The 12929-nt window shown below is 42.9% G+C and overlaps 1 protein-coding gene across 17 annotated transcripts in view; it reads left to right on the forward strand.

The window, feature by feature from the left end:
* Window positions 1-12929, forward strand: part of adgrb2 (adhesion G protein-coupled receptor B2) — a 217020-nt gene that overhangs the window by 54417 nt on the left and 149674 nt on the right. For all 17 annotated transcript variants that reach the window (XR_004698785.2, XM_035183252.2, XM_035183245.2 and 14 more), the window contains exon 2: window positions 11733-12636. Coding sequence is in view for 16 of the 17 variants with exons in the window: in XM_035183252.2 (XP_035039143.1) it covers window positions 11748-12636 (889 nt within the window). In the remaining variant the exon portion in view is untranslated. The remainder of the gene's footprint in view (window positions 1-11732; window positions 12637-12929) is intronic.

A 12929-nucleotide genomic window follows, 5' to 3' on the forward strand; every position in this document is an offset into this window, starting at 1 on the left:
ATAGTGTGAACAAATTATGGTCATATTTTTTTTGTGAGGTGAAACAACAGTGATTTCTGGGACAATAATTTCTTATCATCATTATTTATGCGACAAATGGATTTCAGCTGCGATTTCTGGCAAACTACCAGTTGAAAAGGACAATTTGCACTTTAACTAGGCTGCGTTTTTTTTAGGAATTTGAATTATTTTTCCATTAAGCATCTTCAAGTATTCTGTCTGTGTCTCTGCTTCCTCTCCGTAACACACATCTGTGTTATCGTGAGGACAAAAGCTGGTGTAAGCTGATCTGTTGGCGGGGATGTGCTGCGGAGAAAAAGACAATCACAGTCGTCCTCACGCTGTGATTCTCTATTGCACAATGAAACTGAAAATCCCCTCAGGCCCACCACAATACTACAGGCCTTCTTCCAACTCCTTATAAGACCCCACCACACACACACGCACACACACACACACGCGAAAAACACTAAGACGCTGATGTATGCATATGTATACATGCCCGTGTGAGTTGTGCACAGAGGGATGTTCTGCTCCACTTTCACTTCAGTGGAATATAACTGTGCGCATATGTGTCACATCAGATCCTGTCCCAACACTCAGCAGATGGTGACTTTTTTAAACTCACAATTACAACGAGGTTGAGGATGTGTTGGGGTTTGTCGGGTCAGGCCTGACACATGCGTCTGCATTTTCAACTTGATTTCACCCTAAAAAAACACTTAAAAAGCTCAAAGATGGACAACATTTAGTTTATTTTTGACAAAAGGATTCCCTCAAAGGATGAGAGGGAAATGGCTGCATTACTCTTATCTTCTAAAGGCCCCTTCTGATACAATGTGACAGCACTTCCATTAGCCTGCGCTGCACACTGTTGAGCCAGAAAATAAATCGCTGTCCCCCTGGGATCAATAAAGTATTTCTGATTGTGATTCTGATTTCTGAAAGTCTACATATCTTCCTGCCGCAGACTAAAGACACATCTCTTCCGACTATACCTTGGGTAAAAAAATAAAAATAAAAAACACTGTATTTAGTAGCACTTACAGTATATGGCACTTACAGTATATGGCACTTACATGTAGCACTTTGTAGTTTGGCTTTCTTGAAGCAAATTGTACTTACCTGATTCTTGTTGTTCTGGGTTTGCACCCTCATGGTTGAATGCACTTATTGTAAGTCGCTTTGGATAAAAGCGTCAGCTACATGAAAGGTTATGTAATGTAAAGCTGCATCAAGGAAACCCATTTTGATATTGAGGAAAATGTGTATTGGGCCCATTTTGCAGCCAGCGCAGTGCAAATTGCTTTTTATCTGAAGGGGCCTTAAGCAGCGGTACAGTTATATGTGAAACATTACAGAGATATTAGTGATATAATATACGATTTTATAAGACATTTTTAAAATGAGCCATGTCACTGTCATGTAAACCCCAGTAATAGTTACTGCACACATGTCATGCAGTTTATTTAATTTCTTAAATCACCTTCACAAATTTGTGCTGTGCAGGTAAACTGGTCAACGTGCTGCGGCAAATAATTTACTTGGAATGATCTTGTTTTGACCGATTATCTAAAGTAAGTGTAAAAGTAACAGGTTTTGCTAGAGCAAGAGGAGAGTTGTGGACCCCAAGAGGGTGAAGAGAGACTTTTTTATCGTTCCGCTGTGTTGATCAAAGATTACTCCAAAGGAAACTGTCGCCTGTTTATACGCCACAGCTCAGAGAGACCAGGAACACAGTCCATGGGGAACAGTCAAGTTAGCCTTTTAGCTGTCTGACCTCCAAAAATGTGACCTTTAGCTTGACCTGTTAGTTCTGTGCAATTCCAGGCTTTAGCAGTTGAGTTTATTAAATCACACTGCGGGCTCTCAGCTGATGCTGGCAACCAGATATCACTGGCTCCACCATAGTTCCAGATTTCAATTGCTCTATTTGCGTCAGATTGATGTGCCGACGTGTATCGGCAACTAAAGTCAACATGGTCAAGTCATATCTCAATATTATCTGAATGAGACATGCATGGATTGTTTGTTGACTCCACCAAGGAGGTTGTGTTTTCATCGCCATTTTGTCTGTCTCTTGGCAGATGTAATCCACTTCTCCCTACTTTTAGCAATACTATACTTTTTTTTCACTTACTTTAGGCCTTTGGTGAAGGTTTATAAATACAACTCCGTTAATGGTGGAGGATGTATTGACGTGGTCCATACACAAGGAAAAAGAAAAGAAAGAAGAAAACACTTAACAAAACGTCACTCTGCGAGCCAATTTCCACTTCATTCATTTGCCCGACCCTCGTTCCCAACGCTCGTTTATTCACTCATGTGAAATGAATGGGCCTCGGTATCAATATCTCCCCGTGAACGCAACACCGATCAATATTGAAATTCGGGTTTGGAACACACTGTATTGAAAAAAACATTACACGGCAGCAAATTGTTTTTAAAGGCTACGAGACCATATGGTGATCAGCCTAAATGTTTTCCCATTGAGTGCATTGAAAAACCATTGTGTTTGGAGTGTAAATATGTTCTGCTGAGAGGTGTAAACGAGGTGTAGATTTCTTGGAGCACTGTGAGATGACATTTCAATGAATTTTTTTACCACAGTATCACAGGAATAATGGCACTGTCCTCCGTTTGTTTATGTGTGTGTGGACGATGACACCAACAGAGCAGATATTGAAGCTAACACTCACTTACTGGGTTTTATAATCTCTCTAAAAACTCAGCTTCCTGACAGTCATTTCTGTGCTGTGCAGTCATTGTCCGTACTCAAAGGTCAAACTTTCTGTTTCTGTCGCTGCTGATGGCACATGTTTTGGACCCTATGTGAAAACTGCAGCCATGGAGTTGCTCACTACCGTCAGAATCAGTCTCCATTGACACAGTGAAGTCAAACATCTCCTCTCTCTGCCTCGTCTTGGCTGTACTTTCTTGAAGGTCACTGACTTGAGGGCTCTTTTGTTGCATTCTTCTCCTCCGCAGCCTTGTCGTCTGTCATAATTCCGTCCAATCAGTTCAATGGAAAAAAAAGATGAATGTTGAGTTCACATATTTATAGAGACATAAAGTATTTTTGATTTTAAATGCATTCCAAGGGTAATTTTGTGATGAAATGTGGTAATTTACTGTGAAAAGGGTTAGGCTGATGGTCACCTTACTTACTTACTTACCAGGTAAAAGAATGGAGGAATCTGAACAATCCACTGTGTCATGTGTCGTAGGAGTAGAAACAGGGCTGATTATCCTTCATAGTTTCACGATTGGCCTTAAATCTGATTCAAAACCCATTGTATTCAAAAGCATTGTACAAAACTAGGAGTGCAGTGAGAGCACATGCCTCTGTGAAGTCTCATGTCCTATCTCGCCATGTCAAAGCAGTGTTTCCCATTAATTATCTAGACTGTGGCGGGCCGCCATGTTCTAAGTTGTCCCGCCATATTTTCATAATGTACCAAAATGTTCTTTATCGCTTCCAGTGATGATGTACGAAATCTCAAACTTAGTGTTTTGGCTGCATTGCTACATTCCCGCTCAGGCTGTAATCCATAAAGTTGTTACCGTCCACGCAGACAGTCTCAGCTGCAGTTGTGCATGTACCCGCAAGTGGCACGCAACGCAGTTCTCTCTGACACGAGGACTTGTCTTCCACGCTCTGGTCTGTGTACCCGTCACACATGAGATCAACGTTCATCCATGTGCAAATGCGCCGCCGCGGTTTGAATTCATTCTGTGGGAAACGCTTCAGAGAAAGTGAAACTAAATTCCTGAAACGCCCATCTATTCAGATCCACACCTGATTGTAATGGGTTCTTCCTTCCACCAAGTGACAACAAATAAAACATAACCTCCTTGGTAGGGGAAATCTGTGGCAGTGAATCTTAATGGTCCCTGATGATGATTCAACTCAACATAAAAAGGTAGACTAAAGATATTTAAGCGTAAGCAGTGCTTTCTAATTTTGCACTAATTTGAAAGCATGTTACGGTCATTCGTCTGTGTGACAGTAATGAAGTGTTTCATTTACTGGCTGAATGCTGTGTTGTCCTGCATGTGTGTTCTGGAGTGAATTTGTAAATAAAGAACAGAATAGCAGAGTCGTAATCATCTTTATCTACAACGCTCTACAGGCGCAGGTCGTTTTGGAAATTAAACTACAGACTGATATCCTTTGCCTGATCAAATTTGGCCTAAGGTCCTGTGATGTGTACGGAGCTCAGAGCTTCCCTCCGCTAAAATTATTCTGAAGCATATTTCACTTCCTTCTTGCAGAGTGAGCAATCAAGTTTTAAAAAAATGATCCCAATCCTCACATTTTCTTACGATATACTGCACACTAATTCAAAATGGTTTGCACCTCCAGGTGCTGCACTGTGTCCGTGTGGCTGGTTACTGCACGTTTCCATTCTGACGGCGTGACGTTATTAATGTTCCACAAAAATCAATGATTATAATAACTCTGAATTCCTTTCTACTATAGAGTGTATGCGTACCATCGGTTGATCCCTTACCTGCTTTAAACGTGCGTGGTAATTCCCTTCCATCAAACACATACTGTAGGTACCAAGTCAATAAGCACGTGTGTCACATGTCAAGCCGACATGAATGTATGAATATGCAGGGGTGTACGAGCGTGTTTGTCTGTGTGTGCATGTAGCGTGCGCCTCAGCGTGACGACAAAATGCCCTTTGCTGTGATGGAGGGTTTAGTGCTGCTGTCTCTTCACAGCATGAGATGCTCTCAGCTTGCTTGCCATTTGCGAAATAACTGATAAGGCAAAGTGAAAAGCACTGACTTGATGGTGTGCTGGAGTGAGCTTGATAAAAAAACAACTGACAGAATGCTGACCTCTGAAATGTCAACCTAGCCAAAAGCGGCCCGGCCAATGTCAGTTCTTTAGATTGGTTTACATCCCCATTGTCTCACCCAGATAACAGGCTTAAAACGGCGAGTAGATATGTGTCAATAAATTTGGTTTGATTTTGAGAAAGGCGGAGATTTCTAAGGGGGGGGGCGGGCGATAAGGATGAGAAGGGGGCAAAGTTGAGGATTCCTTACCGGAAGGCAGAGAGAGAGAGAGAGCGGGGAAGGCAAAGCGTTTCCTGACTTGTTAATCAGAATCGCACTCGGTGTCCGGACACAGCCTTGAATTTTTCATCGAGTTACCACTCCAATGGGTGTGGCACGTGTGTGTCTGTGAATGCACTCGGATTAGGCGGTGAGGGTGACTTTGTCTGTGTGTGAGCCCACACAGTACATGGGCCACATGCTGATCTCAGCTAAGGGCTGCAAATGAGAGATTTACTCTGCATCAATAAATTAGGCGATACCATTCTCTGCCACAGTGCAGGGAGATGTCTCCACTAAGAGTGATAGATCATGGTGGGGGCAGACAGGGAGGGAGGGCGCTATGACAAGAGCTGTCATGATTCTGTATTGAATCTCTCTTGAAATGCCTTTCCCCAAATAGAAGCACCCTACCCTGGGAGGCAGTTAACGCCTGTGCCCACAAGCTAATCCACTATATCCACCAGGGAGGAACTTTACTGGAAGACACTTGTGATTTAGTGCATGAATATATATATATTCACAGGAAACAGTCTTTTGGAGCTTACCCTGAAAGAGGAATGTTCATATTTAAATAGTGACCACTCCTGGTTAGGGAGCATCTTACATATCATGATTTAATGATGCCATAACTACTCAGGATGAAATATGCCATCTCTTTGCTGCTGGCATACATACTGACCGCTGTGTCTGTCCAGTCAGGTCGGTTCTGCACAGAGTCTGGATTCCCAACCAGGTTCTTCTCCGGGTGTGGTTCGGTCACTGCACGTCCCTTTCATGTTTGGGTTGTGCTTGGTTAGAAACGGGCTCTGTCGGATTTAGACAGAAGTTTGCGTTCCGAGCCCCACTTTACCATGAAGTTTACCAAATGAATAGAAGAAAAAATGAAATGCTAACTGGATGTTTGGACTGGTTTTAACTGTGCATATAAAAAAGGGCTTATATTGTTTGGGTTATATTAAGGAAATGGGACTTTGAAGAACTGATCCTTTATTTTGAGGGTTTATCATACATCAAAACACTGAGCAGTGGTTTTTCAACGAGACAGAAATCTGCACTCTCGAAAGTTATCACAGAGGCAAACATTTAATCCGTCATTGCCATAATCCCCCCGGTAAACAGTTGCAATATAACAGTTAAATAGCGTTGAATTGCAATGCATTGGTACAAAAAATGACATAGGCTCAACCAGCTATAGGGGCCAGGGTTTTTCTCCTATTTTTAGGCTCTTTTGTGGATGTGGCATTCTATGATTTTATCAAAAGGTAAAACCACTCCGATAATATTTGCCTCTAATTTACTACCAAGAATTAAGCGAGCCAGCTACGATGCAATGTCCTGACCAAACGGTTCAGTGTGTTGCTCATCGACATTTGGACGATCTCTAACCATGTGCAGAGCCACAGCTGCTGCCCTATACTAGAAGGTATGTAGTTTATTGCAACCAGGAAATGAGAGAAAAGAGTAAGGTTGTGACTCATTTTTTAAACCTCTCGGCCACCTGTGGCCCCCAAGTCAAGACTACGTTTTTCAAATAAATGAATAAAGAGGCGACTATCACTGCACAACACTGTGTTTTCACTGTGCATACTTGACATGCAGAAAGGCCTGCTGTATGTAGGAGAGTGTAATAAGCAGCTTTTCATGTAAACTCACTACCCAAGCTAACATGTTTGAGGCGTTGGCGATGCTGATGGGAACCTCATGCCAACCTTGATGGCAGTGTTTTTCTTTTAAGTGGTTATTCAGTATAGTTATTTTCCATTTCAAATTTTTTTACTCTCTTAGTCTAACAGACCAGTTTGCAGAGCTTCCCTGGCCCTTATTGACGGGAGTGACAAGAAGTCCTTAATTGCCAGCACAAAGAAAACAAGGGAAATTAGTTTGGGTTAATAGTAATTAAATACTTTGGACAATGACCTGCTTTGTCCACACATTGGCTCTTTCGGACATTACTCAGACTTTGTACCGAGGAGCTGTGAGGGGTAAAGTTTGTTTCATGTCTGTTTTTCGACTGATTTGGACATTTGCGTTCACACATCCAGCTCCTCTGGGTAGTGTTTAGCGCATTTAAGGTTCACAGAGCATGTGTGAAAGCAGCAACAGTCTGTGGGTATATTATAATTCAGTCACTTTGAGTCTGTCTCTTGGTGGTTTCACAGCATGTTCCACTGGCATTTCACCGTGCAGCTAGAACTAAAGCTGTTTAAGCCTCTGTACCGAGATTGTGGGGCTTCCAGAGACAGGGACACGGAGAATAATATACGGTAATTGGTGATGGTTCCCATTTGCTTGTACTATCAGGAGGAAAGTACAAGCCCCCACTGTGTAAAAGAAATAGTTATAAACATTCTTTTTTTTTTTCACAGTCTATTTGAATGATGAATAAATGTAGCTCTGATTGAAGATCATTTTTTTGAAAAGTTTATTTTAGAGGACCTTTCCTTAAAAGCTCTGTGAGAGTTTTGCAAAAGTGTGCATTAAACTCATTAACGGCAACATTTCTGAGCAGACACCGAAACATGACCCCGTATCGTGAGTGTTGGGTGAAACGATCTCTTGTTTGTGGACAGGGACACTGGTTGTTTTGTAAAAGTTTGGCATCCCAGCATCCCCGGTTTTGCACGGCGGAGTTTCACATCGAGGACAACTACCAGATGAGTCATATTGTCACTTCACTGCATTAAAGAATGAGGAGGGGAGCGGAAAAGAGAGACAGGGAATGAGGGATAAACATATTTTGCCATCCTTGATGATAACATTAATGTCAAGGTGGAAGGGGGAAGGAAGACATCACAGCTAATGAATATTAATGTGTGCCCACAGTGAAATACTGTTTTAGATTGAATTGGGACGGAATGGCCTCATGAAGACAGCACTTTAGGGCTTACTCTTGCACAGACTGTGGCTCTATGAATATTCATTGTCCATTGTCCCAAAAACAATTCGCTTGACGCAGAGTATTCCTTTTCATGCGTAAAATATGCGTAAAGATTTTGCCTATGCATGGCTTGGCGTATAATGCTATCTAACTTTACATTTGAAAAAAATGTGTACGACAAAGCATAGTTCCTGTGAGTAAAAAAAGAAAATCCAATTTGCCATAAAGAAAATTTGCATGACGTGACATTCCCACTGAATTTATTGGTTTTAACAGTTCAGTTGACTCATTGTTGGCGGGACGCGTCACCGGCTGCGGCGCGGTGCAGATGTTATCTCATGCCGTATTTGCTCGACGGTATGTGAGCGTGTCCAGGTGGCAGAGTCTCATAACCTCATCATATGCCAGACAGCATGATGTCCTTGGGCATATTTCACAACATGCTACATTAGCCTTCCCTCGGCCCAACGGTGCCACGCGTTTGTCAATGTGTCACCGTAGCCGCAGCCGGAGTTGTTTATAAGGCCTTTATGTCATGCGTCCCGTGTGAAAAATGTAGAGTTGGGGTGTGAATCTTGCATTGGAAAAAAAAAAAAAAACAGTCTAAACAGTGACAGAAAAGGGGGGGGGAGATAAAGCCAAACTGTCAGAAGCTAAAAAAAATGCATTTCCAGGTCAGGAGATGTGGTGTTGCTATGGTTACTTGTATCACAGCTCTTCCCAAAGTAGAAACTGGCTGATGAGTGAATGGAGCTTCAATGCCTTTGTGTGGTGAGGTCTGCTATATAGTCTGATGTAAAGAGGTGCATTACATATTGTTTGTTTTCTGTGTGTACGTGCGTGTGTCTTTTTTTCTACAAACACGTCTCCACAAAAAAACTAATAAGGACAGTTCTTGTTTTAAACTGCTCCTCATGAATCACACATTTCCTGTTTGGAACAAATATTTCATCCTTATTCCAACCAAATTAGCAGCGCGATATTTAAAACATGAAGTATTGCGACACTCATTCCAGATCCACCACTTATTCTGCTCAGCGGGGTGAACTAGTGGTTACAGACCTTCCCATGACCTCGGGGCAACAGATTTAATATCTTCAAATCCCACTTTATGGCCCAAAAACAAAAATAAGGCAGTGTGTAGGTGAATTGACCTTGAGCTTGACAGTAAATCATTTAACGTCTTTATGCATTGTACACCACTCTGCGTTAGCATCAGCAGAATGCCTCAAACCTCAACAGGAGATTTTCCTGGGGAATTATGCAAAACCGTGCACATATTTTCATAATTCCGAATAATAATTGTTCGAATTCTAATCTCCTGCGCCCTCAACGTCTCCCCCTCCGTCCCCATAGCTCTCATTAACGGCTCCCCGCTAAAAGTCCTGGAGCCCCCTCGACTCTTGACATTGTGAAGTATGCACAATTCCTGGCCTCTTCTCTGGGCCTTGTGTCCAACGCTGGAGAGCCTCAACAGACTGAGAGACGAGAGTCCTGTGAAGTGCAGGCTACTGCTGTGTTTCATTAACCTGGGCCTGAGGAAAGTGCCGTACCCGCAGACACGTGTTTTGTGTAGAGTTTTTTTTTTTTTTTTTGCAGTTGTGTCACATGTGCAGTAACCTTGGCTCCAGCAAAAAGGCACGAAAAGGGAGAAGTTGGAGAGGTCGCTGTGTAAAAGGTTTAATTATACTCTGAGGATAGGTGGATTCTCTCTTTAATTTCTCTCAAATTTGAAATCTAACACAAAACTGCATGCACCAAAGAGCTGTTTTAGCATCTAACATTCCGTGCTGCATAGAGGCAACATTCACACCATTTCAACACCATTAGAAGAACACGGTCACACATTATTCCACAGTGGTTACCTTCAATTTTTGCATGGTGGTCGCATGTAAATGACAAAGTTGCCTCAATATCTTTCCAGCCCTCTCTTAAATTAAAATGAGATGTATGCAATATTTTTCGCCCCCATGGACTACACGGTTCACATTCGGTCCTCTCTCCCTTGACGTTAGGTTTGTGACGAGCGCATGCTTATTCTCTTCTCATTTAAAAAAAATAAATGAGTCTTGAGTCTTGATGACCACTCAAAATGCTTTACAGTCCAGTCTGTTGGGGGTTATTGTTGCCATTCACCCATTCACACACACACATTCGGTGCATCTATGGGCAGCCCTTTTTTTTTTACGTGGGGCAATTTGGGGTTCAGTATCTTGCCCAAGAGCCACAGCCGCCCCGCAACACAAGTACGATGTAGTGTTTATCAATTTTTATTTTGTTGTTTTGAAAATGTTAAAAACATCGTAAAATGTTCCTCTCTTGAAATATTATTTCAGTGTGATTATTTTTGAAGGAATGCTCACAAGCTCAGCCAGTCAATAACCACCTGGAGACATAAAAGAAACTAGAGAAAATATCTGCAAGATAAAAAACACAAGAAATGTGTTTGCCGACAGAGTGGCTAAAAAACTCTTGAAGGTCTTAGCTTTCAAATGTTTCAGATGTTTTATATGTTTGACAGTCACCTCTACAAAATAACTGTCAATTAGAGAAAAACATATTTTTGAAGAATGAAAAGTTTTAGAATGTAATTTTTTTTAAATAGAATACACATTTTAATGTTTTGTGATTTTTTTGGCCCTGGTTTGTTCAGACTTAAACAATCCTTTACATGTGACATGTGACAAATTTATATATTATATTTTATAATATATATTAATGTTTCATTACATGACCTGTTTAGCCCTACTTTGTCTACTTTAGCCAACTAGCTCAGAACAAGAAGCTGTTGTGTCATTATTGTGTTGTAAGACATGTGTTGGGTCTTTAGGGCTTTGTAACTTTTCATTTCGGTTTTAATACCTGTGAGAAAATCTGGCACAGATAAATAAAAAAGCTGCTACAGCTACAGCCATGCTGCAGTGATATTATGAAGGTATTTGTTAAGTGCATAAAAAAGGTTGGTGTTATAAGGCTGTTTTTTAATTGCTGTGTTTGTATGATTATGGTTAGTGATGCTATAAGAAATAAGGTTGGTGGCAATGTGGTGCAAACATTTCCCTTTCTCCGACATACCTTCCTCCAACCACATTTGTGCAGAGCAGTTTGAAAGTCTCAGGTGAGGGAGCGACACATGGGCTGAACCAGCATTTAATGGGCATTGAAGTACACAAGTATGAAGTACTACAGCACTGCATATGCTATATATGTTTTTTTTTTTTATTAAATGTCAACAGTGTGTGTTTGGTATGAGTCATCACGACTCTCACTGTGTCGGTGATGGTAATAGTTTGCCAGAGCCTTGGGGGAGCTGCTCAGCAGGCGTGTGTGTGTGTGTGTGTGTGTGTGTGTGTGTGTGTGTGTGTGTGTGTGTGTGTGTGTGTGTGTGTGTGTGTGTGTGTGTGTGTGTGTGTCTTCGTGCACATATCAGCACGAAAGCACAGAGCAGGCCCCACAATGCATGTTTCAACAGCCAAGTCAACAAACCTTTTAATCCAGCCCAGCATGGTGTTTGTGTTATTGTTTTTGACAGCGCGTGAGAGTGTAAGAATGAAGAGGAACTGCCATAAAGTTGGTTTTGTTGAACTCTGAGGCCAAGAAGAACTGTCCAGCAACATTTCTGTATGTTCTAGACTGGTACATGTGTTGTGTTGTATGTATAGTCTGCTGTTCAAGTTCTTCTTTTGTCTGGGCCGTGTTAAGTCTGTCAAGTTGAATTTGAAGATATTCCCTGATGTGTCTAATGTCTGCCCCTCCATCCTCTGTTCTCTCTCCCCTGCAGGACTAATGTCATAGGATGAACACTGCTGGTGGGGTGTGTCTGTCTGTGCTGTCCTCTCTCCTGGCCGTGGCTGGGGCTCTGGCTGCCGTGTCTGCCCTCGCTCTAGCTCCTCTCTCTGCCCTGGCTGAGGCTGCCTATGGGGCTGCCGATGGCATCCCCAGCACCGGGGCAGAGGGGGCCCCCTCACCCGTCTCCGCATCATGCTCCAGCCTTGTAGCTGGGGTGCTCTATGGGTCTTTCTCCCTACGGGAGCTATTTCCCTCCAGGGCGCCGGGCTGTTCCTGGTCCCTGGAAAACCCAGATCCCACCAAGTATTCCCTCTACCTCCGCTTCACCCGCCACCCTATCATCTGTCGGACACACTCCCCCATGCTCCTCTCCCTCGACCACCATCTATCGAATCAAAGCTGTCCCCTGCTTTTACAGTCGGACGCTGCCAGGGATCAGGAAGTCATCAATCTCTGTGGCAGCCAATCTAACTCAGATGGACCTTACTCCTTCTTACAGTTTGATAAAAACTTTGTCCAATTATGTCTCACGAGACACCCGGCTGCTGATGAGCCTCAGGTAACCAAGGAACTGCTGGAGCTGAGACTGGTGGAGGTGTTGCTCATTAATAACGAGAACTCCAGTCAGTTCACCTGCGGCGTGCTCTGCCGATGGTTCGAGGAGTGTTTGCGCACGGGACACAACGGAGATCGGGAGGTTTCCGACGCGGACGGCTGCGGGATGACCCAGACAGGATGTATCTGTCCCAACCACAACATCATGGCGCCACCTGTCCCGCTGCTCCCGGAGACGCCCCACAGCTTCAGCAATGGTTCGCTGGTTCCAGATGACTGCTGTGTCACCGAGCTGCATTCCAATGATGCGATCGCTATAGCACCCAGAGATGTCCGACAAGGTAGGACTCTGTTTTTTCGTGAAATAATGAGATGGCGGTGCTGGGCTGCGGTTCCCATTTTCAATGCATGACACATGAGCACACGTCTGCACAGAGATTATTATTTGTGCCCTTTAAGACAACATGGCATATCACAGATTTCACATGGTAGCTTATATATTGTTCAAACCCCAAATAGGTTTTTATCAAATATCATCAGTTGTGTCCTTGTTGTGTACGCAGCTCGTGATGGCAAATCAACACTGTGGTTAATGTTGTCCTGTTGATTTGGCCTTTAATACCACCTCAGTGAT

Source organism: Hippoglossus stenolepis, chromosome 17, assembly GCF_022539355.2.
Source record: "Hippoglossus stenolepis isolate QCI-W04-F060 chromosome 17, HSTE1.2, whole genome shotgun sequence".
In the NCBI taxonomy this organism is placed as follows: Eukaryota; Metazoa; Chordata; class Actinopteri; order Pleuronectiformes; family Pleuronectidae; genus Hippoglossus; species Hippoglossus stenolepis.